The 25091-nt window shown below is 44.2% G+C and overlaps 1 protein-coding gene across 1 annotated transcript in view; it reads right to left on the minus strand.

Moving 5' to 3' along the window:
• LOC137617267 (DNA mismatch repair protein Mlh1-like) overlaps window positions 1-25091 on the minus strand; it is an 82172-nt gene that overhangs the window by 22845 nt on the left and 34236 nt on the right. Inside the window, exons 5-8 of the mRNA XM_068347257.1 lie at window positions 23856-24132; window positions 10406-10632; window positions 9208-9365; window positions 8941-9033 (exon numbers count right to left, since the gene is read on the minus strand). Coding sequence (XP_068203358.1) covers window positions 8941-9033; window positions 9208-9365; window positions 10406-10632; window positions 23856-24132 — 755 coding nt within the window. The remainder of the gene's footprint in view (window positions 1-8940; window positions 9034-9207; window positions 9366-10405; window positions 10633-23855; window positions 24133-25091) is intronic.

Raw genomic sequence — 25091 nt, forward strand, 5'->3', positions numbered from 1 at the left:
TGTTGCAATAATTCCTTGCAAGGGCAGAGAGGCACTCGGGGAAGGTAGGGAGGGCCATTACCCGAAAGTAGTTCTCGGTAAGTATGTTAGGAAAAATAAAAATTACTTGAAATTTTTTATTTGTTCCAACACGAATACTTACCTCGAACTACTTTCTTAGGAGACTTACACTTTAGGAGGTGGGAGTGCCTTCCTGACATTCAGACCCAGCAAGCGGACGCCAAGAGGCCTAGATATTAATTAGGTCTTAAAACAAAAACACACTGGGAAAACGGACGATAGGGTAACTACACAAAGACCTCAAGTTAGTGTCTAAGTACTCACCCTTTGAAAAACTTCTGATGTTGAGTCCAGTAATACAGTTGCAGAGTCGTGTTCTCCAATGGTTACAAGAGTGGTTATCTCCGATAGGGATAGGAAACGGGGATTAGGGTGAAAGGGAACGAACCTGTGTCTCCTGGTTTTGCTATCCACGAATGAGCCTGGGGCTTTACCGTTAAATCACTTGGAGCGCGGAGATGACTGTTCCAATGGAGAACCCGTCTAAGGACCTTCTTGAGTAGTCCTTGAGGTAATGGGCAGTAAAGGTTGACTGGTTCGACCAGGTACCCGCACGAAGGATCTGACCCACTGCCATGTTTTTCTCAAAAGCTAAGGAAGTGCTCAGACGTCTGATGTCATGGGGTTTGCGAGTGCCTGGCAAGGCCAGTCCCTCCTCCTTGTAGGCCCTGGCAATAACTTGTCTCAACCAGAAGGAAATGGTATTCTTCGATACCTGTTTCTTAGTAACACCTGTGGAGACGAAAAGGCTCTTGATGCCTGGCCGGAGATGTGCAGTCCTTTCAAGGTATTTTCTAATGGCACGGACAGGGCATAACCTCAAATCCTCAGGATTCCCAGTCCTAGGAATAGCTGGCAGAGAGAAACCTTCGAATTTTGGGTCCCAGACAGCTGGGTTCTGGGTTTTCGCCACAAACGAAGGAATGAACTTGAAAGAGATCTCTTTCCACCCCTTCGAATGAGAGACGTCATAAGACAGCCCATGGATCTCCCCTACCCTTTTCGCAGAAGCCAAGGCCAGCAAAAAGACTGTCTTGAGAGTGAGATCCCTGTCTACTATATCCTTCATTGGCTCGAAGGGGGGGCTACTTAACATCTTCAGGACCCTAGCTAAGTCCCACTGAGGCACCCTAACTGCTTGCGGGGGGCAGGACTGTTCAAAAACTCCTGACAAGCATAGAGATGTGTCTAGAGGAACCCAAGTCGATGCCCTTCAGAAGGAAGACTTGACCCAAGGCTGCTCGTACTCCTTTTATAGCTGGGATTGACATCCCTATCTCGTCCCTGAGATACACCAGAAAGTCTGCTATGTCTGGGACCGAGGCTTTGAGGGGCTTTATGCGCTTCGAAGCGCACCACTTCGTGAAGGAAGCCCACTTCGCTTGGTAGACCGCTGCCGACGACCTTCTCAGGTATCGCGACATCCTCTTAGCTGTTTCTGCTGAATATCCTTCCTTCTTCAGGAGCCGCTCGATAGTCTCCAGGCGTGAAGGCGAAGAGACTGTGGGTTGTTGTGGAACCTGAGAAAGTGTGGCTGTTGTAGAAGATCTGACCTGTCGGGGAGTGGCCACAGAGGATGGCTTGCCAGGTCTTTTAGGTCTGCGAACCACTCTCTCTCCGGCCACCAGGGCGCTACCAAAGTCATCCTTAAGTTCCGGGCAGCCCTTACCCTGTTGAGTACCTGCCTGATCAACGTGAAGGGGGGAAAAGCGTACACGTCTAGGTTGTCCCACTTGTGCTGAAAGGCATCCTCCAAGGCTACCCTTGGGTCTGGGACAGGAGAACAATACACGGGAAATTGCGCGTTCAGTTTGGTTGCAAAGAGGTCCATCACCGGGGAACCCCAACGTTGAATGATGAGCTTGGCTACTTCTGGAAGGAGGGACCATTCTGTCCCTACTATTTGACCCATCCTGCTGAGACCGTCGGCTAAAACGTTCTTTTTCCCGGGGATGAACCTTGCCAATAACACAACCTGGTTCGCTTCTGCCCAATCTAGGATCTCTAGGGCGAGATCGCACAACTCCCTTGATTTCAAGCCTCCTTGCTTCTTTATGTACGCTACCACTGTGGCGTTGTCGCACATCAACGCCACAGTGTTTCCCCTTAGTAGATCGACGAAGTGCAGGCAAGCTTTCTGGACTGCCTTCAACTCTAGGACATTGATGTGTAGGTCCTTCTCCCCGTCCATCCAGGTTCCTCTCGCCGTCCCGTTGAGGGGATGGGCTCCCCATCCCTGGTTGGAGGCGTCTGTGAATAGAAGTAACTCGGGAGGGTCGTTCGCGAAGGGCATCCCCTTGAGCGAGTTTGACCGGCAATGCCACCATTCCAGGGAGGGTATTGTGTTTGGTAGGACTGGGATTAATTTCTGGTGCGAGTCCAGTTGGCTCCAGAAGTTCTTCAGGTTCCATTGGACGGCTCTGAGTCTGAGTCTCCCCTGGGGAACCAGTTTTTCCAACGACACTAGATGACCTATTAGTCTTTGCCAGTCCTTCGCCCTCCTGGGTTGCCCCGACAGGAACGGACGAAGGAGCTTCATCAGATTGCTTATCCTCTCCTCCGACGGAAAAGCTTTCACTAGTAGGGAATCCAGTGTCATCCCCAAATAGGTCATTCTGGTGGAGGGAGATAGGTTTGATTTTTCTGGGTTGATCATGATACCCAGACCCTTGCAAAACTGGAGAAGTTTCATACCTTGCTCCTTCAAAACGTCCTTCGAGGAGGAAAGAAGCAACCAGACGTCCAGGTACCGGATGAGGCGAATGCCTCGCTCGTGAGCCCACACCGAGACTGTCGTGAAGACTCTCGTGAATACCTGGGGAGCTGTCGACAATCCGAAGCAAAGGGTCTTGAATTGCAGGATCTGGGTACCCCATTTCACCCGGAGAAACTTCCGACTTGAGGGGTGAACCGGAATTTGGAAGTAAGCGTCCTTGAGGTCTATGGTCATCATGTAGTCTTTCTCCCTCAAGGACTGCAGGACCGACTTCGGAGTGTCCATTTCGAACTCTGTCTTTCTTACAAACTTGTTGAGAGCCGACAGATCTATCACCGGTCTCCACCCCCCCCTTCGCCTTTTCTACAAGGAACAGGCGGCTGTAGAAACCTGGCCCTGGGTGCAGGATCTCCTCCATGGCACCCTTTTCCAACATGGTGGACACCTCTTCTTGAAGGGCAGCCCTCTTCAACGGGTCCTTGGATACCAACCACTACGACAGGCTGGCCGGAATTAGAGGGGGAGGTTCTGCTAGGAACGGTAACCTGTAACCCTCCTTCAGTACGGACACTGTCCAGGGCTCTGCTCCGTGAGCCTTCCATGCTTGCCAATGTAGTCTGAGGCATCCCCCAACCTGAGGAGGAGTAGGAGCAGGAGTAGGGGGCCTCCCACTCTACCTCCTCCTGGAGGAGCGGCCTGAACGGCCTCTCCTGGAGGCAGAATAACCTGTCCTAAACGAGGCTGACGCTGCTGGGGCTCCTCTACGGGGGGACTGAGGCGCTGAGGCCCACGAGGAAGAATGGGCTTCTCTCCTCGTCAGGCTAGGCGGGGCCTGAGAAGCCGAGGAACCGTCTGAGGCTGACCTCTTGTAGGGGGGCCTCCTTACCAGTGGAGGCCTGGGGGCGTTTACATCTTTTCTCTTAGCCACCTTCTCCATGATCTCCTCTAACTCCTTCAAGGGGAACAAGGAGTCACCCCACGCAGGAAGGCTCCTCATGGCCCTCGCCTCTCTGTCTGGGACCTTCCGGGAAAGCTTCGCCAGGATGGTGTCCCTTTTTCGAAGAACCCAATTCGCTGACAGGGCGAGGGACTGGTAGGTGAGGAACTTAAGGGTCTTGCCCCCGGAGATGATAAGCTCCCTCAGGAGGCTTTGCTGTTCTGGGCCCGTCAGGTCATATGTTGCTTGCACACCTACTAGTGTGGAAGCCCACCAGTCCAACCAAGAGGAGACGTGAACTAGGTCTTTAGACATCTCCATCATCGCAGCCTCCGATTGTGAAAAACAAATCGGGGCTGAAGAGGCTCTGTCCTCCGAGGCACCCTGTCCCAAAATGTCGAGAGCAGGTTCCACTTTGCAGGCTCCCGGTCGTTGTCCCTCTGGCACATAAACCCTGCTCTGTATTTTGAGCCCTTGGAGCAACTTCGAAGAGCTCTGCGTCTTGGGAGCTTCGGCATTGCCTGCTACCACTCTATCGACATGCTCTCGGCCCAGGACAAGATCTCGGGCCACAGGAAGTGCCAGGGAGGATTTTTGTTGGACAGGTGCTTGCATCAAGCGGGTAAGGCTGGACCTCCAATAGTCCTCATCGGTAGCCACTGGCTCTTCAATTCTGTGATGCCTCCTGATCAGGCTTATAACTTTCCGATAGGCCGAGTCCTCGGTCGGGGAACCTTCCCTACCGTCGGCCAAACCCTTGACCTGATCCCGGTGAGCCGGGTCACCGGGCACTCCCACTGGGTGCCTTGGTTCTGGCACAACAGGCACTCCCCTGCAGAGGTACTGGTCTTCCCCGGCGGAGACCTCCGTACCAGGTACGGGGGTTAGAACTGGCATCGCCGAGCCGGCGAGGACTACCGTCCGATCATGCTCTCTGGGGGACGAGGACGCGGATCCCGTGGGCTGACCCGACGGCGGGAACCGTTCCTTAAAGTCCGAGGGCCGCACCAGCTGGGCTGATTCGGCCAGGCTGCCCGTAAGGAAGCACGGTTCCCCCCGCTGGGCGGGGTGAACCGGAGGCTTCGCGGACTTACGCCTGCCTGCAGAGGCCTTCTCGCATTTCTCCTGCGAGGGTCATACCTACGTCTGGAGGATGGTCTCCGTGGCGAGAAATCCCTGGATCGCCGGTCTGGGGAACACTGTAACTCTGACTTACGGGGAACGAATACCCAATCACCATCGGGGGACCTACTCCTCCTGTGTTTTCTCCGTGGAGAGCGGGACCGTCTCCTGCTGAACATCGAACGGGATCTTGAGCGGGAACGCCTGCTCCTGGACCGCTCCCTCCGGCGCCGATGTCTCCTCCTGGCTTCTTCTTCCGAAGAGAATGACGCCCCACCATCCGAAGAGCCCGACGACACCATACCACCCGCACGGCGGGCAGAAGCGGGGTCCACGGAGGGCTTCGCGACTCGTTGCGTACCCGAGGTAGAGGGTTGCAGGAAGGTTTCTGGAACCGTCGTCAGAGGAGCTGGGAACGAGGGTTGGCGCCCAACACTAGGGAACCAGGGATCCAGGCCCTCTTCCATCCGCATAGGGGACCTACCTGGCGTTTTAGGGAGCTTCCACCCGAAGGAATCACTTACTGTGGAGTCTAACTTACCCTGGGTGTCGCCGCCTGCCGAAGAACCTGAAACACAGGCCCACGAAGGGGGCGAAGAAACAGGAACAACGTTACTACACCATAAGGGGTCATCGGAGGAAACGTGCCCCCCAAGCACAAGGGCCGAGTCTCCAGAACCCCCCGACACAGCACTACCAGGCTCCCCACTAGCCCGAGAAGGCCCCGCAACTCCCACTTCACACACACCAGACTCCTGGGGAAGAACCCCCAGCTCTTTCCCTGCAACGGACTTACCTCGTCCCCTACTCTGGGTAGGAGAAGGCGAGACAGAAGCCCCGTCGGACCGTCCACTGGGTGACGGTAGCGGCGAAGAGACACTAGATTTTCTAGGCGAACGTTTCGACGACTTCTTTTTCTTCGTGCCGTATCGCACCTACTGAATCTCACTCCAACCAACACACTCAAAGCACGTATCCGAAGGAGAGCACATCTTGCCCCTACAGGAAGAGCAAAGGGAGTGAGGATCCACTTCAGGTTTGGAGAGGAATGCTCCACACGATTTTCCGGCTCTAGGCCCAGGACAACGGCGGATTTGCTCCATAGCGCACAACCACAAGACACAGGAACGCAGGGAATCAAAGGGATACACTTGGGAAGCACTAGGAAGGGTAGTGAACGCACAGGAACACAAGGGATAAGCACAAAGTTACCACGCGGTAAACACGCGGGACACACGAGGCGGACACAAAGGGTCGAGAGAGACGAATGCGACGTGGTATCACGTCGCGACCAGAGAACTTACTGGCGCTCACGACCCAAGCGGACCTCGACCTAGCGCAAAGGCTACCCTCGGGGCACGTTCTCTTACTCCCGGGTTAGCCCTCCATCGAAAACAGGTTTAGGGTACACTACACAAAACTCTGGTCAGTAGAGAGGAGATTACAGGTAACTCCTAAGAAAGTAGTTCGAGGTACAGTAAGTATTCGTGTTGGAACAAATAGAATTTAATAAGTACTTTGAGTTAAAAAATATGGGTGAAATTTCCTCATTCCTCTACTAAAAAAATGTTTTTCGGCCAAACCCTTAGGACCTGTCTGTAATAGTACAAGGAATGCATAAAAGTTTTTCCCAGTTAGGATCATATGACATTACATGGTTACATGGGAGGAAAATCGTAACTCCTGATGATATGAAACGGCAGGATAAAGTCACCCACAAAAACCATTAATTTATCCTGTTGATAAGATGGATCTAGTTAAGGGGATTCATATCTGTACCAGGGGTACACAAAGGTAATGTGTCATTATCATCATCAAAAACTGTTTTACAGCAGCTTTTTCCATTTATGGGGATGGATGTCAAATGAGTTACTGTACCTAATTTCTCTTCTATCATGTATTTATTGAATGACCAACCGTTATTATTATTATTATTATTATTATTAAATGCTAAGCTACAACCCTAGTTGGAAAAGCAGGATGCTATAAGCCCAGGGGCCCCAACAGGGAAAATAGCTCAGTGAGGAAAGGAAACAAGGAAAAATAAAATATTTTAAGAATAGTAACAACATTTAAATAAATATTTCCTATATAAACAATAAAAACTTCAAAAAAACAAGAGAAAGAGAAACTAGATACAATAGTGTGCCTGAGTGTACCCTCAAGCAAGAGAACTCTAACCCAAGACAGTGGAAGGCCATGGTACAGAGGCTATAGCACTACCCAAGACTAGAGAACAATGGTTTGATTTTGGAGTGTCCTTCTCCTAGAAGAGCTGCTTACCATAGCTAAAGAGTCTCTTCTACCCTTACCAAGAGGAAAGTAGCCACTGAACTATTACATTGCCGTAGTTAACCCCTTGGGTGAAGAAGAATTGTTTAGTAATCTCAGTGTTGTCAGGTGTATGAGGACAGAGGAGAATCTGTAAAGAATAGGCCAGACTATTCGGTGTCTGTGTAGGCAAAGGGAAAGAACCGTAACCAGAGAGAAGGATCCAATATGGTACTGTCTGGCCAGTCAAAGGACCCCCTAACTCTCTAGCGGTAGTATCTCAACGGGCGGCTGGTGCCCTGGCCAACCTACTACCAGAAACAGGTGGACCAGTTCTCCTACCTAGGGAGCATCCTAACATCAGCTCCCACAAGCAAAAAGGACGTGGAGAACAGGATCAGGGCAGCCCACTCCGCCTTTGGCCGACTCAACTGCCGCGTATTTAACAACCACGCACTGACAATGACCACCAAAATAATGGTGTTCAGGGCAGTAGTCCTCTCCACGCTCCTGTATGCATGTGAAACATGGATGCTATATAGAAACGATATTAAAATCCTAGAACGCTTCCAACAAATGAAACTGAGGCAGATCTTGAAAATCCCCTGGGAGAGCCACACCACCAACATTGAAGTCTTAGAACGTGCCTCGCTGACCAGCGTGGAGGCCACCATCATCCACCACCGCCTCCGCTGGATAGGACACGTGCATAGGATGGATCCATCTAGGCTCCCAAAGAAAATATTCTACGGAGAACTGACCCAGGGCACCAGACCACGAGCCCCGAAAATGCGCTATAAAGATCAACTAAAGCGCACCCTGGCTCTAACTGACATCGATCCTTCCTCATGGGAAGAAACAGCCAGGGACAGGAAAACCTGGAGGAGTACAGTACACCATGGCACCGTGGACTTCGAGGAGAGGAGGAGACAAAATGAGGAGGCTAGGAGGAGAAGAAGGAGAGAGCGATTAGAACAGCCCCGCCCACCACCTACCCTCCCTTGTGAACACTGTCCGCGACTCTTCCACCACAGACTAGGACTTAACAGCCACATCAGGCATAAGCACCCACCCCACAGACAGGAGGCTGATGGCTAACGACAGAACCCAATACTCGGACACGAGTGGGCGCCGACGACGACGACGACGATGTATTTCGTCCACCTTAACTTTTATTAGTCTATGTCCTGTTATTGAACTGCCATGAGCAAGTGTTTCTCATGCTTTCTCATTTTATATCCAAACTATCAATCTTTCTATATCCGGGCATTACAACAAATATGAGGATATTGCTGCATCTAAACATGCTGTTCCCTGGTAATGTTCTTGGAGGATAAACAATGGGTCAGTTAGGAAAATGGTTAAAACAAAAGTAATGGTTTAAAGTCTTTAGACTACAAAGACAAGGTCATTGCTTAAAATATTTTGGTAACTATTCCACTGAGGCAAAGAAGAGCCATTCTTATCTGCTTAAGGCCACAAAGTCTGTTACATTAACTGGAGTACTTTTATATATATTTTCTAATTGATTAACTTCTGGTTTAATCATTTACCCCTGATAATTACAGTCATCCTAATGCTTCATTTATTGCCTAGCTTTCCCTTGCTAAAATCTTAAGATTTTGGTTCTTTAATGTCTCCCTTACAATATATGACTGTTTATTATGTGTAGAATAGCATTACAACAGCAATGGTCATTGATACAGTCTCATTATTCCTAGCCCTTTGCTAAATGAGGACTTATTTCATTGTTTCATCACAATTATATTCTATATTATAAAAAACAACTACTTCACAAATGTTTGACAACTGCTTCACACTAAAAAAAACTTACCGTACAGGTTTTGGATCACTAGAACTGGACTTCCCAGTGTCTCCAGTGTCTTCAAAATCTTCATCCATAGGTTCACTATTGTTCTTTGCTGGTCTGAAATTATAGATTTAATGATTTTAGAGCCATTTTTTTTGTTCTAAATATAAATGGCCTCATCATATAAAAAAATAATGAGCAATTTCATTGAAATTTCTTAAAAATCATCCAAGAGTGTTCCACAGTTTGATTTCAGAACAATTTTGATAACACTAATTCCATGTAGCTTACCTAGAGAGAAACTTATCCAGCTTTTGATCTCTTGAATCTGTACGCACCATCTGATGGGCATATATCTTTTCTTTTTTATCACCTGAGATATTACTGCCTTCTTGCTCATTCTTTTCATTTACTGATTCTGGTGCTGGATTAGCACCAGGCAATAATGCCTGTGAATAAGAAGATAAAGTTGAAGAAATTTACAACTTATCTTAATTACTTCACATTTGAGTACACAACTGCTGGAACCAGCAAGTTGTGGTGATTGACATTTATTCATACATTTCCATGATAATTACTAAAATCAGGCACGGCTACACACACAGTTCCTGCCTGAATTTCTAACTAGTGTATGTTGTCATATATGGCTTTTTTCTATGATTTACATTTACCTACTGGGCTTCATCCTTCTACTACTATACCATCCATTAGCAAATATACTCTATTTAACAATAAATGAATAATAAGGGAGAGCTCCTAGTTTTAAACTGATTCTCCCAAAAGTGACATCTCCAAATATGAGTGTGGGAAGGCCCCAGCTCACATGCTATACTTAGGCTGGGGGAAACCTTTATACAGAAAGCATGCCATGAATTTTGCTTCAATGGTGATGTAGAACAAAAGTAGCAATAAATCTGTTCAATTTTGGAAACACATTACACCAATTTATATAGAAACAGAGAGAAAGAAAGACAAGGACTGAAGGTAAGGTGGTACAGCTGGGTTGGACAAAGAAGGCAAGCCACTAAATCTGTGGAGATGTGGCACCAGTGGGTGAATCCATTTAAAATCAGGTACACTTCCATTTCACCCTGTGTTTTGTAAAGCACTCTTGTAATATGATCTTCCCAATGGACCTCCAATCTCAACATTATGTAAAGGCATCTAATCTGAAACAAGATTCCTTGCAAACGTATGCATCATCTATAGTGGTATAAATAGAATTCTTAAATACTGGTAATTTTTTATTGATAATATATAGTCTACCAATATCTTTCAACTTTGATTCACCTAATTCAGTACAAAATCACTAGCTATTCACCTTTTCTTTTTCACCATCAGTATTCTGGATACACAATACTGTTTTGCAATCTTTCTAACTCAATTCTTCCAGACAATTATACCTGGGGTTGAGTAACATTCACTTAAATATTAAATATGAATTAACATGACACATTACACAACCACAAGGAATTAACCTGTCACTTACCTGAGTGTAAAATGTTCTAGAGGAATTGCAGCCAAGGAGCTTTGTTTCTACAGCCTGCTGAATCTTTTCGATGATCAATTCCTCATGTAAAAAGTGAACTTCGTGCTTTGTAGGATGAACATTTACATCAACATTTTGTGGAGCAATTTCCAAACTAAGATACAAAAATGGGTGGTTGTTTTTTGGTAAATACGATGCATATACAGTTTCAATGGCTTTCCTCAATGCTGCAAAAAAAATTAAAAATACAATTTAAACAGAACACAGATAGAGTTTTCTATTATACATAGATAAATAATACCAAAAATGGAAGAGGAAGGCCTACACAAGTTGCAATCTCTATTGCTGATACTGTATACATTTGTTTTTCCATTTGACAAATTTGTTAATAATTTGTATTTTCCCCTACCTAATACAAACCTTTAGTTATTTGTATGGATATGGATATTCTTTTGCCAAAACTGGAAGGTAGCCATTAAACTTTTAATGCGAGGTGGTAACCCTATCTAACCACTGTAGTGGGTCGGTAGGGAGTGGCTGAGGGGTATCCAGCCACCTATATCTAATCATAGCTTAGTGAGCAAAGTCACTTTTTGATTGCAGGCAGGACTTATCACGGGGAAAGGTGATGGCAGGACAATTTATATAAATAACTGGTTTTGTATTAGTTAGGGAAAAATACAAATCATTTAAAAATTTCTCCTTTGTTCCCACAATAACAAACCTTACATTATATGGATGACTCAGGTGGGTGGCAAGTCCAATTACTGGCTTAGTCACTGACCTGGGTTTTCCTTGTACAGTATTAGACTGCATCAGAAGAGAACCTTGCCACCTCGCTAACAAATACAAAGTGACTATGATAGAGGCCTGAGCAACCTATGTGGTTGTGAAAGATAGCATATGAATGTCTAAGTAAGAATATTCAGTTTAAATAGGAATATTATACATATATATAGAAGTTTCCCAATACTTACCTCACGGGAAGCATTGAGGACATGTACAAATATATAACACAAATAAACTATGTTACACAAGGGAAATGGTTATTACCTGCAGAGGTTGAAGCCAGCTTGCAGACGAACCCATGGCGCTGTTCCCAAGAGAGGGGAAGATGAAGAAAGGAAAAGAGCCAGACATATTTTCATTTATCCCAGACTTAACATGGGTAACCAATGCCCTCAACCATCTGCTACTTGTCCAATAAGGAGCCCGAGGTATTCTTTAACCACTTATTGTGCAGCCACCAAAGGACCGAAAGATAACGTATCAAGTCTTCTGTGGGTCACATCTTTAAGATAGTGGGCAGTGAAGGTTGTTCAACGCTTCCACATGCCTGCCTTTGAATGCCAGGGACGTACTAATGTCCCTGACATCATAAGTTCTAGGTCTTTGAGCTGGAGAAAGTCAAAATTTAGAGCAGAGTCTATAACTTTGCAAATCCATGAAGAAATGGTGCTCTTGGTGACCCTCCTCTTAACTCTACCCAAAGCTAACGAATAGGGCTGACAGCTGAGACCGAATTGCTGCAGTGCGTTTAAGATAATATCTCAATCCCCTCACTGGGCACAGTAAGAATTGATCTGGGTCATTAGTTACAGAATGTAGATTCTTAATCTGAAAGAGCCCGAATCTAGGGGCCAGTACCCGCAGATTTTGAGTCTTTGCAATAAACTCAGGGACAAAGAAGTGTCATATCCCCCCATCCCCTTGAATGGTCGATGTCGTTTGAGAGACCATGAATTTCACTAACACACTTTGCTGAGGCTGAAGAGAGTAGGAAAGCCGTCTTCAAAGTGAGGTTACGGTCTGTTGCATGGCGTAATGGTTCGCTCCAAGGAAGAGGTCTTATCTCCAACTGGGGGCTAGTGATCTCATAACTCTGTATGAGTAACTAAAGCTCCAACAAAGAGGAAAGATCCACTCCATTCAAGCTAGAGGGCTAGGCTTAAGGCTGAGCGATAGCCTTTCACCATCAATACTGAAAGGAGTTTTTCCTCTCGCAGACATAGAAGAAACTTCACTATTATTGGATTAGTGGCATCGAAGGAAGATACCCCTTCCACGACACCAACCATAGAAGACTGTCCACTTTGCCTGGTATACCATGCCAGAGGATTTCCGCAAGTATTCAGACATCCTTTTCGCAACTTGTAGTGAAAAGCCTCTCAGAGAGATGGGAGGGCCTTGTGAAACATGTTACGTGGTTGTTTTGAGTAGATATAGTCATGGAGGTAGTTCTCTGGGGGAGATCTACTATGAGTTGCAGAAGGTCTGGAAACCATTCTACATGATGCCATAGCAGGGCTAAGAGGATCATCATCAAGTTGTTGGATGGTATGGTCTTGTTGAGCTTTTTTCTCATCAGACAGAACGGAGGAAAGGCGTACACGTCCCATGTTGTCCCACCATTGTTAGAATGCATCTTGCCATAGAGCCTGAGGGTTCGGGACTGGAGAGCTGTACAACGGGAGCCTAAAGTTCAGGGACGTCGAGACCAGGTCCACAGTCGGGGAACCGCACAAAGTTAGGATTTTGTTGACTATCAGAGATTTCTGAGACCATTCAGAGCCCCCTATCTGAATCTCCCTGCTCAAGCAGTCCGCAACCATATTCCTTTTGCTGGAAATGAAGTGAACTGATAAAGACACAGAATGTTCTTCTGACCATCGTAGAATATCTACTGCAAGATGGCATAGAGGCTGCGAAAGGTACCGCCTTGCTTGTTTATGTAAGCCACCACTGTAGTGTTGTCACTCATCAATACTACAGATTGACCTGCCAGCAACTGATGGAGAGCTAGAAAGTGCTGGTACCTTTCGTACAAGGACCAAAGGCCTGAGACCGTTTGATGCAACAAGTGGGCCACCATCGTTCTTTTGATGCTTCTGAGTAGAGTATTAACTCCACAGGAGGGACGAGAAGATCCATTCCACCAAGGTTTTCCTCTGCCACCCACCATATCAGATTCGTTACTTGGTCCCATTCTGTACGAACTAAGGTGTCTTGGGAACTGGCATTTTGGTTCCACACGGACTTTAGCCGCCATTGCAGGGATCATATCTTGAGGTAGCCATTGGGTGCAAGACAAATCAGGGAGGTCAGATGGCCTAGGAGGCACAACCACTGTCGGACTTGAATTTGTTCCCATCTGAGGAAGGATCTTGTCATTTCTCTCAGCCTATGTACTCTGACGTCTGATGAAAAGACTTTCTGAAGGTTGGTATCTATAATCATACAGAGATAAACCCGAGATGGATGCAGTAATGACTTCTTGAGATTTATTATCATGATCCTCAGATCCTGACAAAAATCAAGAAGCATGTCCCAATGATGAAGGGTCATCTCTTGAGTCTGCTAGAATCAACCAGTCGGTGAGGTATCTTAAGAGATGAATGCAGTTCTTGTGAGCCCATGACACTAGGGCGAACACCCTGTTAAACACCTGAGGTGCTGTTGCAAGACCAAAGCAGAGAACTTATAACTGGTAATGTTTGTTCTCTTGTATGAATCTGAGATACTTCCTTGAAGACAGATGGATTGGGATCTAGAAGTATGCGTCTTGGATATTCAATGTGCACATGAAGTCCTTTGGTCTTATTGCCTGGATGACCGTGTCTGCCGTCTCCATCCTAAACAGAGTCTGACAAACAACTTGTTTAGGGGTGAGATACCTGTGACTAAGGGGCGAAAGATCTATGACTTGTCTCCAGCTTCCAGACGCCTTTTTCACAAGAAAGAGTTGACTGTAGAAGCCTGGAGACCCGTCTAAGACCTCTTGGAGAGCGCCCTTCTGCCGCATGGTCCGGACTTTCGCCTGGAGGGCCAGCTCCTTTACGGATCTCTTCGTATAGAAGCTTAACGGAATTGGATCCCGAGTCAGAGGAGGGAGATTGAATGAACGGGACACGATACCGTACACCGATCCCTGCGATCGTCCAGGGATCCACCCCGTGAAACCGACACCTCTGCTAGAGGCGTCGCAGGCATCCTCCTACAGGTGGACTGACGAGAACATTGCCCTCCCTAGCGGGAGCAGCCATCCCTTCTATTATCTCTCATTCCTCTGAAAAACTCTTTTTCCTTTCCGCTCTTTAGCTTGAAAGGGGTGCTTAGACACCTTTGCAGGTCCAGAGGACCTGGATGTCGAGGGATTTGAAGTGCTAGGCTGATCTCTGGGACGTTGAGGAGCCCATCCATAGGACCGAGAAGTCATAGCCCCGTAGAGGAGTGAATCCTTGGAGTATTATTTTCTCCACCTATCAGCTGCTCTCTCTACCTCCTCTGGGTCGAAGAAAGAGGATCCCTCAAGAGCAAAATTCTTAAGGAGCGTGACCTCCACCTTCGGCACCTGCCTGTGGAACCTCCCAATCACAGTATCCCTTCGCTTTAGAATTTAATTTGCCCACAGGTTAACTACATGGTGCAAAAGGCACTCCAATGTCCGGGTACCCGACAAAAGGAAAGACTCAAGAGACCGCCTTGTAGATTCCTTGAGTAGGTCCTCGGAGCGCACTATATGGCATAACGACCCTAACCATAGGTCGAGCCATGAAACAGCCTGCACGGCGTACTTTGCGCCTCTCTCTATGTTGAGGAACTCAGATGGCAAAAGGGAGGCTCTCAATGAAGAAAGTCTGTGTACTGAAAGACTCTAAGTAAAGGATTCTACTGAGGGTTCGAAAGTCAGGTCAGGAATGAATGAATGAATGATTTAAAGTTTTCAGGCATCCTGATATCTAAGGTCATTGACGCCGGTAACATCTAATTTATGTATACAAAAATAGAAAATAAAATAAAATAAAAAATTAAAGAGTATTCAATTAAAATCATAAAAATTGAATGTCATAAAAGTTAAATAGTTTTCAGAAGACCTGCTTCTGAAATAAATCTAAAAATGCCACTTGCATGGTAGGACACATCATTTCCAAGAATCTTGGTAAGGATGAACCTGCCACCCTCAAACAAATATCTATTCCGCAAGTTGTTATAATTGGGGCATTCGGTCAAAAAATGCCTTACTGTTAGAGGTACTAAACAGTCGTCACAATACGGTTGGTGTTGGCCCTTCAGCAGACACTCATGTGTCAACCGAGTGTGACCAATACGGAGACGACAAAGAGACGCCTCCCATTTTTGGGGTATCATATTATACCTCCAAGGAGATACCGTATGTCATTTGTTACTTCCCTCATTTTATTGCCATCTTGACTATCCCATTGCTGTTGCCATTTATTGCAAACCAATTTCTTGATGTCAGGTAAGAAATCATTACAGGGAATGGGATACCTTCTTGGCAGCAACTAGGATGCAGCCTCCTTAGCCAGTGAATCTGCCTTCTCATTCCCGGACACACCTACATGTGCTGGAACCCAACAAAATTGAACTGTTATACCTCTCCGTCCAATAATGAAAAGCCATTCTAAAATCTTTAAAACTAGAGGGTTATTAGAATTAAAAACTTCCAGAGCTTGAAGGACACTCCTTGCATCACTAAAAATTGTAAAATTACCCTCCTTCTCCAACGCTATTTTCTCAATAGCGGTTAATATGCCATACAGTTCGGCAGTAAATATGGAAGCGGTCAGAGGAAGTGCACCTCTACAATTAAAACCATTACTATGTACTGTACTCCAAATCCAACGCCAGCATCAGATTTGGAGCCATCAGTATAGATAAAAGTTGATCCTCTATGTTCTTTAACATGTTCATTAAAAAGACACCTGGCTTCTAGGTCTGACATATTCTTCTTACCTCCAATAAAATATTTACAAAAAGATATCTCTGGTAACTTCCATGGAGGCGTTGATGATACCTTGAATGGAAGTACCTTATTTCTAATTATATCCAGACTATCTAATAATCGTTTCACCCGAAAGCCATAAGGTTGAGGAGATTTTGGGTGCAACTCAAAGTATGATGCGTGTCTTACAAGGCTTGCAGTCTGAAAGGCTAGAGAGTTAGGGAGTCTTTGCAATCTAAACCAATACCTAAGAATGGAAGACATTCGGTAAAGGTCTAGAGGTAACTCTCCAGCATCAACAAGGAAACTTGGGATAGGCGAGGTTTTAAAAGCTCCAGTAGACAATCTAATACCTGCATGATGTATCGAGTCTAATATTTTTAACCGGCTTGGGGTGGCTGAAGAATATACCTCACAACCATAACTAATTTGGGAAATAATCAAGGCCTTGTATAATTTTAAAATAGTATTGCGGTCTGCCCCCCACGATGTATGGGACAATACTTTTAAGATATTCAGAGCTTCAACACATTTAGCTTTTAATGCTTTTAAGTGAGAAACCCATGTAAGCCTACAATCAAATATCAAACCTAAAAATTTAGCTTCTCTTGCACATGGTATCCGTTGACCTTTAATGTATATATCCGGGTCTGGATGTACTCCCCGGATACGACAAAAATGGACAATGGTAGTTTTACTTGTCGAGAACTTAAATACATTCATGTCAGCCCACTGGATAATTTTATCAATAGAGAGTTGGATTTTTCTCTCAACCATTGCCATTCTAGTGCCAGCAAATGATATTGAGAGATCATCCACAAATAATGTTGAGAGAACATCCTGGGGAATGGCTGAGGATATCCCATTAATTGCTAGTGCAAAAAGGGTTACACTAAGCACACTACCCTGAGGTACTCCTTCTTCCTGGCACTTACTCTCTAATAGAGTTTCCCCCACTCTCACTTGAAAAACTCTACGTGAAAGAAATGCCTGAATAAATAGTGGCAGCTCTCCTCTCAATCCCAATTCATGAATGGTTTTAAGAATACCATATCTCCATGTGGTATCATATGCCTTTTCAAGGTCAAAAAATACTGTAACATGGTGCTGTTTGGAAGCAAAGGCTTCACAAATAGAAGACTCAAGTCGTATCAACACATCAGTCGTTGAGTGCATTTTTCGGAATCCACATTGAATCGGTGATAAAATACCTTTCTTTTCAAGGTACCATATCAGCCTTGCATTGACCATCTTCTCCATGATTTTACATAAACAAGATGTCAATGCAATAGGACGATAGTTTGCTGCTAAAAACTTGTCTTTACCGGGTTTTAAAAAGGCTAAAATAATGGCTAGTTCCCAAAAACTTGGGTAACTATGATCATGCCATATTCTATTAATAATGCTTAAAATAAATAGCTTTGTATTAAAATGTACATGTTTAATCATAGCATATGGAATTCCATCGGGTCCAGGGGCTGTATCATTGCAATGAGCAAGTGCGGAATCAAATTCTCTTTCAGTGAAAGGAGAATTATACGACTCTTCCGTTATTGTTGCAAAATTTAAAATTTTCTTTTCTTCAGTGCTCCTATACTGGTGACTAGGGGCTCCTTCACACTTGCTGGATACATTTGAAAAATGATTGGCCAGGGCATTGCTAACTTCATTTGCTTCAGTTACATACTGGCCATTCACCTTCAACACTGGTGGTGGGTTGGGGGTGAATTTGCCAGCTATCTTTTTTACTTTCCTCCACACAGAAGATGGTGGTGTTCTACTGTTAATGGAGGAAACAAAAGACATCCATGACTGGAGCCTTGCTTCTTTCATGGAACGACGGAACTGTGCTCTACATTTCTTGTACATAATTAAATTCTCATCAGTTCTGCGTCTACACAATCGTGTTAAGAGATCTTCTTGTGGCTCTGTGGAGTGCAGTTAGTTCTGAAGACCACCACGGGACTGGTCGTCGTTTGAATAACCCTGTTGTTTTGGGAATTGAATTGACTCCTGCTGTATGAAGAGTTCCATTCAGTAGGTCTATGGCATCATCAACACTTTCAAACTGTTCTGCTCTCCCTTCGATTTCACTTAGCTCAGAAAATTTAACCCAGTCTGCCTTGTCTAGATTCCAACGTGGCGATCTTTGCAAAGGCGGACCCTTGTTGGTGTTTATAATGATTGGTGCATAATCACTAGTATGCCAATCATCTAATGTCCTCCAATCAAATCAAGAAGGCAGTTAGAGCTTGCAATTGAAAGGTCAATGCATGACAAAGTACCTGTCTGAACATGGAAGTGTGTGGGCTCTCCTGTATTAAGGAGTCCCACATCCTCATTCTCCACAATTGATGAGATAATATTGCCCCTTGTGTTGGCCAAAACATCACCCCATAAAGGATGTCTACCATTCATATCTCCCAGTAAGAGAAAAGGTTGAGGGAGTTGTTGAATGACCTCTGCTAAATCATCATATAAAATATTATCATTTGGAGGTAAGTACAGAGAGTATATTGTATATTTTCTCCCTATATCAATTTGTACAACAACTGCCTGCAGGGTTGTACGTATAGATAAAGGTATTTGGGGAACATCTCGACGAATGTACATGAGACTTCCGCCATGGCTCCCTGTTTGATGATTATATGGTGTTCTATAGCTAACATACTCTCGAGGACTAGGAGTGTTAGAATCAAGCATACTTTCCTATAGACATACAATTATGGGGGAATGCTCATGAATTAGGAGCTTAAGTTCTTCATATTTCGCCCTCAAACCCTGACAGTTCCATTGCAAAATGGAGGAGAAAACTATGGATTATTTCTGGAAGACATCTTGGATGAGGTCTTCCCATTAGCAGTTTTTAATTTAACATTATTACCAGTAGGTTTCTTCAGAGGTGGTCTTGTTATGTTGGGTTTTACATTTGTGTTTTTCTTTGTATTCTTTTTATCTATTTGTTGAGGTGGATGGTGGACCTCAACTTGAATTTCTGATTTATTCAGTTCATCTTCTGGTTCATTAGAAACATCAACAGACAAAACATCAAATTTATTTGATGGCATAACCTTAACGTTTCTAATGGAGGGTGGAGAGAGAGATGGAGGTCTCTCTCTTTTACGATTAATAGATGGTGGTATTCGAGGTTTTTGCACCTTTCCCACAACAGGTGCATCAGGTAAGTTAGTCTTAAGTGGAACCTCCATCAGATCAGGCAAGGACATGGCCTGAGAGAGGTTTGTATTATTTTTTGTAATGGCGGCTGAAGGCTGTACAGCAATGGGCAATGACCTTGTGTTAATACACCGTGGTAAAGCCTCAGGAGGTGATATGTTTACCTCGTTATTTGACATTTTGTCAGATAGTATACTTTTTTTTGAGCTATTGGCAGCGCTAGGTTGGTTTGATTTTAATGCCTTAGCATATGTATTTGATTTATTCAATAGTCTTTTGGCATGGGTCACACTTATATGTTCTAAGTTTGATTTGTTGAGGGCAGCTTCCTCCAACTTATATAGCTCGCAGCTCTTGTCTGTGGATTTGTGATCCGAGCTGCAATTTAAACACCTGGCTCCAAGTGCACACTCTCCATGGTAAGATTTGGAGCAAATACCACACATCTTCTCATTTTTGCAAACTTTGGACGGGTGCCCAAATTTAAAACAATTAAAGCATTGCAATGGCTTCTGCTTGAAGGGTCTTACTTTAATCCTTTCGTTCTCGATAATAATATGAAAAAGGTACATCAGCATCCTGGAACGTAAGGATTATCATTGATGTACTGGGACTTTATGAACTTTCCATACATTTAATGGACACATGGCCAGTATCTCCTCCTCTGTAAAATCATATAGATCTCTGTTAAAAACTACGCCCCTTCCGTAGCTAAAATTTAGGTGGGGTTTGACATCTAACTTAATGTCATCATTGCTTATTTTCATATTGGACAATATTACCGACTGTGTACTGGATTTGGCATGGATAAGGAAACTATTTTTTCCGAAACGAGATATATCACCTGGTGCAATAGTTCCTACTTTTTTCTGAATCAATTTGCATATTTTAAAATAATTCCCTGTAACCCCCTTTGATTCAGCTATAAGCCACATCGGTGGTTTTGGATTTCTCTGGGAGGGCATAACTAAATCTGAGTCTTTTTCCAACCAATCGGCAGGCCTGTATACATCCAAATCTTTTGGTACCTTATCGCAGAGAGCAGCCGCAACATTCAAGTTATCAATTTTATTATTATTCAAGTTACTTATTGGACTAAAGGCTTCGTCATAACTACTATAAGATATCCATGAATCCCAAGTTTCAGCTTCAAGTTTCATCCTTATTTCTTTTATGCATCCATAGCATTCAAATGCTTTACATAGATCATCATAATTTGTCTCTATTGAAATTTGTGTAACATGGAGGATTCGAAGTTTCCTCGTGTTACCCAAATTACTCGATTTAGAAATATCAGTAGAATGGTCCTTTCCCGTTCCGAGGTCATCAACAGAGCTTTCCCTTACCACATTAGCAGAGGTCGTCAACAGGGCCGGGGGAGAGTCAGCGTATCCAGGGGATGGGGGTTCGTTCCTTAAAGAATCCATTAGACGAAAGAGAGAAAAAAAGGGTAAGTTTGATGTACCCGCTCGAGAATGTTAGGCCATCACACGTCGGAAAGGAAATTTGCACTCTCCACTATCGGCACAATGAGAGTATACTTCCCAGATGGTCCACTCCATACCCTACCCGAAGGATAGCATCAAAACAGATATAGAGGCACAAGTGTAAGCTGAACCCGCCTGTTAGGACTGAGACCAAGAAATTATGGAATCCTCCTCCCCATATCTATAATGACGGGCTTCCGGCCAAAAGCCGGGAGTCCTACCCCAAGCATTGGATCCCCCTGGATTTCGAAGACCCAACACTTGAGAATAGTTCCGCCAAAAAGGTCCAAACCATCTTCGGGATGGCTGAAATCATCCAATACTCTCACATATAGCTTTGAATGCAAACACCTCCCACTCAACAAAGCAGGCAGCAATAAAGGATGTATGAACATCCCCGCCGGGGCTACAATGGATGTAAAAACATTCAAGCCATAGGAGAAAAAAAAAAAATATAATAATAAATATATATGTACATAATATATACACACATATAATGAGGGAAATTTTTCTCATAGAGTTTGGAAAGCAAGACTAAAGAAATTTTATGAAATTAGGATAAGGTCGAAGTAATATTGAGAAAAAGAAAAAGGTGAAAGAGAGAAATTTAGATTCGAACTGGGGGAGCAATTTCCCCAAGTTCGAGAGCCCTCTTGCCCGTCACCAAGTTTCAGCACGGGAATGAAATGCCGTGCTGAAGCTCAATGACTTCATCAAGGCATTCTCTCATTAAGAGGGAGTCAGGTCAGGAAGGGGCTCGTTCTTGATTTCATAGTATATACTTCCTTTGCAGGATGAAAGGAAGCAGGAAAGTCCAAGATGAGGAACCTGCTCTTAGAGAACTGGAAGCGCCTGCTATCTGGGAGATAGCACTTCCTTCTGGCCGCTGTCAATCCCTTCGACCAGGACAAGACTGCCCTGGTCTTAGGGGGTCTCTGGGTACCAAATAGTTGGTCCAGGACCATTTCCTTGCCTTCCTGGAAAGTGGTAACAGGATCCGACACCTTGTTTATTGTCCTCCTACAGGCCAGGACTTGCCAGAGGACATGTTCCGACTCCTTGCACTCAGCCTCGAAGTAGAACTTTAGACTTGCTGCATTAGGGAGATATTCCTTGTCAGTATCCATACTCATCTACCTCTGGGCTCTCATCCATAGGAGCCTGGGGTAGGTCAAAGTCGTTAACTGGGTCATGATAGGGACCTACCTCAGGGGATTTGCTATCTAACTCAAGCATCCGAGTTTCCCTCGCTCTCGTGTTCTTTGGGACGCGTGGAAGGGCCAGGAGAGGGCGAGAGATGGACTTCGCAGATGTCCAGGGCGAAAGATGTTGAAGCCACTGGCTAAGGGTCTCTTCAAGCACCACGCTGAAGGAGTTACAGCAGTGCTTCCTTCAAAGAGGGAGCAGAAACCCCAGAGATGCCCAAGCTTGCCCCATATCTGCAAGAGAAAATGGCCCAACGGGGGCTGGAGGTGAAAGTGTTCCTCTAGGGGAAGCAACAATCCCACCTAGTGCCCTGAGGTTGCCAAGGAGTTAAGCGATCTGCGCTCCTACTTGACTGCCCCTTGGAGGAAGGCAAACAAGGAGGAGCTTCATAGAGAGATCCAGGAGTGCGTGAAGAAGAAATCCGAGGTCTTTTTGCCATGGAGGAGGACCCTGGGGAGAAAGATCTTGCTTGGCTTTCTTCTTCACGCGAAGCCCAAATTTCTCCCACTGAGTGGCAGGTCACTCTCTACACTCATCGCAGTGCGAACCTTGCTCGCAGGGACACTCCTGCAGGTCAGGCACACGGAGTGCGGATTGGTATCAACTGACAACACGAAGGTGCCGCAAGGGCGACCCTCGCGACCAGGACAGGTATGCATGGGAGCATCCGAGATGGAGCATCCAAGACACAATCACACCTGTAAGAGAAAGGATGAGCATACAGCAATCAGTCTCTATGGCTAAGCCTTGGAGAGGAGAGAGTGGAGAAGACTGTTCTCTACCAGCCAAAAGAAAAGTGACGTAGGTCATCGAGATGTGAGTAGGGTTGCTACCTCACATCAAAAGTCTAATGGATACCTTCCAGCTTCACTGAAAGAATATCCATATAAATAACGTAAGGTTTGTTAGTTTGGAAATCAAAATCAAAATGTAACACTAGAAAACTTCAGATACTGTATATTCCATCCAATTTAAGCATTTCTTGCTTTTAAGGAAAGTTTCTAATGAAAAAAAGCAACATTTAAAAAAAAAATCAATTATAGTATCTGACATATTTATATCAATAAGTATTTATAATTTCATTTTCTTACCTTTACCTTATTCTTTACTACTTTCCCTGTTGGAATTCTTGGGCTTACAATTTCTTTTCAAACTAGGGTTATAGGTGCAATAATAACAATCATAACAATAATAATCTCCCCTATATTATAAAGAGCAAATGTCTGGCAATATAAAGTATATAAATAAATACCCAGTATATTTCTTTCCTACCACACTCAGGGGGGAAGAGAGAGTAGTCATACCCTGGTGAGAGAGGGTAACCTAAGAGGTACACTTGGAAATCCCACACTCCCACCAACTGCCCAACTATCGGTTTGTAGTTACGAAAGGGGGGTGGGTGGGAAGAGTTGATATGTGTGTGGGATTGCTTGTGTGTATACAGTATATATATTTAGACGTCATGGTTCATGGGTCTGGTACACTAACAGAATAAGAAATAGAAGGTTCTGCAAAACTATAAAATTCATGAACAGTACTTGAACAGTCTTAAAAACAAGCTTCCAAGCCTAATTGGGACTAATCACATGAATGAGTACTTGGATGCTAACAGGATTTAAAGAATAAACTAGTTAGTATTTGATTTTTCAAGAGCTAAATAAAAATACCTAGTTTGTTGTCATTAATAAAAAATACTTTAACCAAAGCACTGAGCTACAGCCCAAAGCTCTGACATGACAAGAACCAGATGACATATGCTAAGCTACCATCAAATGAACCTAAAAATATACACTGTGACTACTATATTAATTAATATATCAAATCTTAGGGCACATACCTGAAGAATCAACCAGTCTGTGGTTGATGAACAACAAGAAAACACATTTTTTCACAGAATAATTTGCATTACTGATGTAGCCTGATACCTTGAACTTTAATTTATCATCTTCTACTGACAATTCTAGAAGTTCTTTGGCAACTGTAGGACCAAATATTAATCTTATGTTGTCCACAGCAGTAGAATTGGGGGGAGTTCGGATATCTGTAGAATTTTCACCTTGCTTCTTAAGAGTAAATGAGACCTTGGAGTTGTGTACAGCATATCTACTGACAACCTGTTAATATATCATGAAGCCAAGAATAAATGGCCAAAATTTATGAAATAATATTACACAGCTGAGCATCATTAGATATTAATGGAATTATAGAACTGGCTATATTAATAATCAACATTAATTACAAATAATATACCAATACCAATTTCTGAAAACAGAATGAACATATGACAATCTTGATTGATCCAAATGATCAAGTAATCTACTACCAATGAAAATTTTATTTAGCTAACTGCCTTGATTAATAGTTTAGTACAGAATAAAAGGAGTTGCAGAAATAATTAGTGAAGTTACATTATCCTACAATGAAAAAAGGTCAATACATAAAACAAGTCCACCCCTTATACCAATGCTACATTAAATTTGTAAAGACCAGAACACCTCCCTAGGTATGTCAGGACAAAAAAGATGGTGAGCTTAGAATAATTATTTTCTGTGCAAACCTTTTCCTCCCTTTCTCTGGGTCTTCTTCAATGGCAAAAATAATTGGCTTATTGAGAAAGTCTTAAGATATTTGGTGATCAATCTATTCTGAAGAAGTGTTTTAATCCTTTCATTCTACCTTGTTTAGAGCCTTGTTCTCCTGTCTGGTCTCAAGCTGCTGATTCTCCTCTAATTTGTTGGACAGGAGCTTACGGTCTATTAAGTCTCTTATTCCTGATGTAGATAGTAATCTCTGGCATAGTCTTTTAATTGATTTTTCATAATTCTGACCATCCTTTATATTCAGATCTTCCCGGACAATTCCATCCTGTTCGTAATACTAGGAATGCAGTTAATTTTAATAGTCAGGACTTCTCCATCATGAGGCTCAATACTACACAGTATTCTAAAAGTTTTATTCCAGCTGTCACCAAGTTGTGGAATGATCTTCCTAATCGGGTAGTTAAATCAGTAGAACTTCAACAGTTCAAACTTGCAGCAAATGTTTTTACATTGAACAGGCTGAAATATATCTT

This window comes from Palaemon carinicauda, chromosome 23, assembly GCF_036898095.1.
Source record: "Palaemon carinicauda isolate YSFRI2023 chromosome 23, ASM3689809v2, whole genome shotgun sequence".
Taxonomy (NCBI): domain Eukaryota; kingdom Metazoa; phylum Arthropoda; class Malacostraca; order Decapoda; family Palaemonidae; genus Palaemon; species Palaemon carinicauda.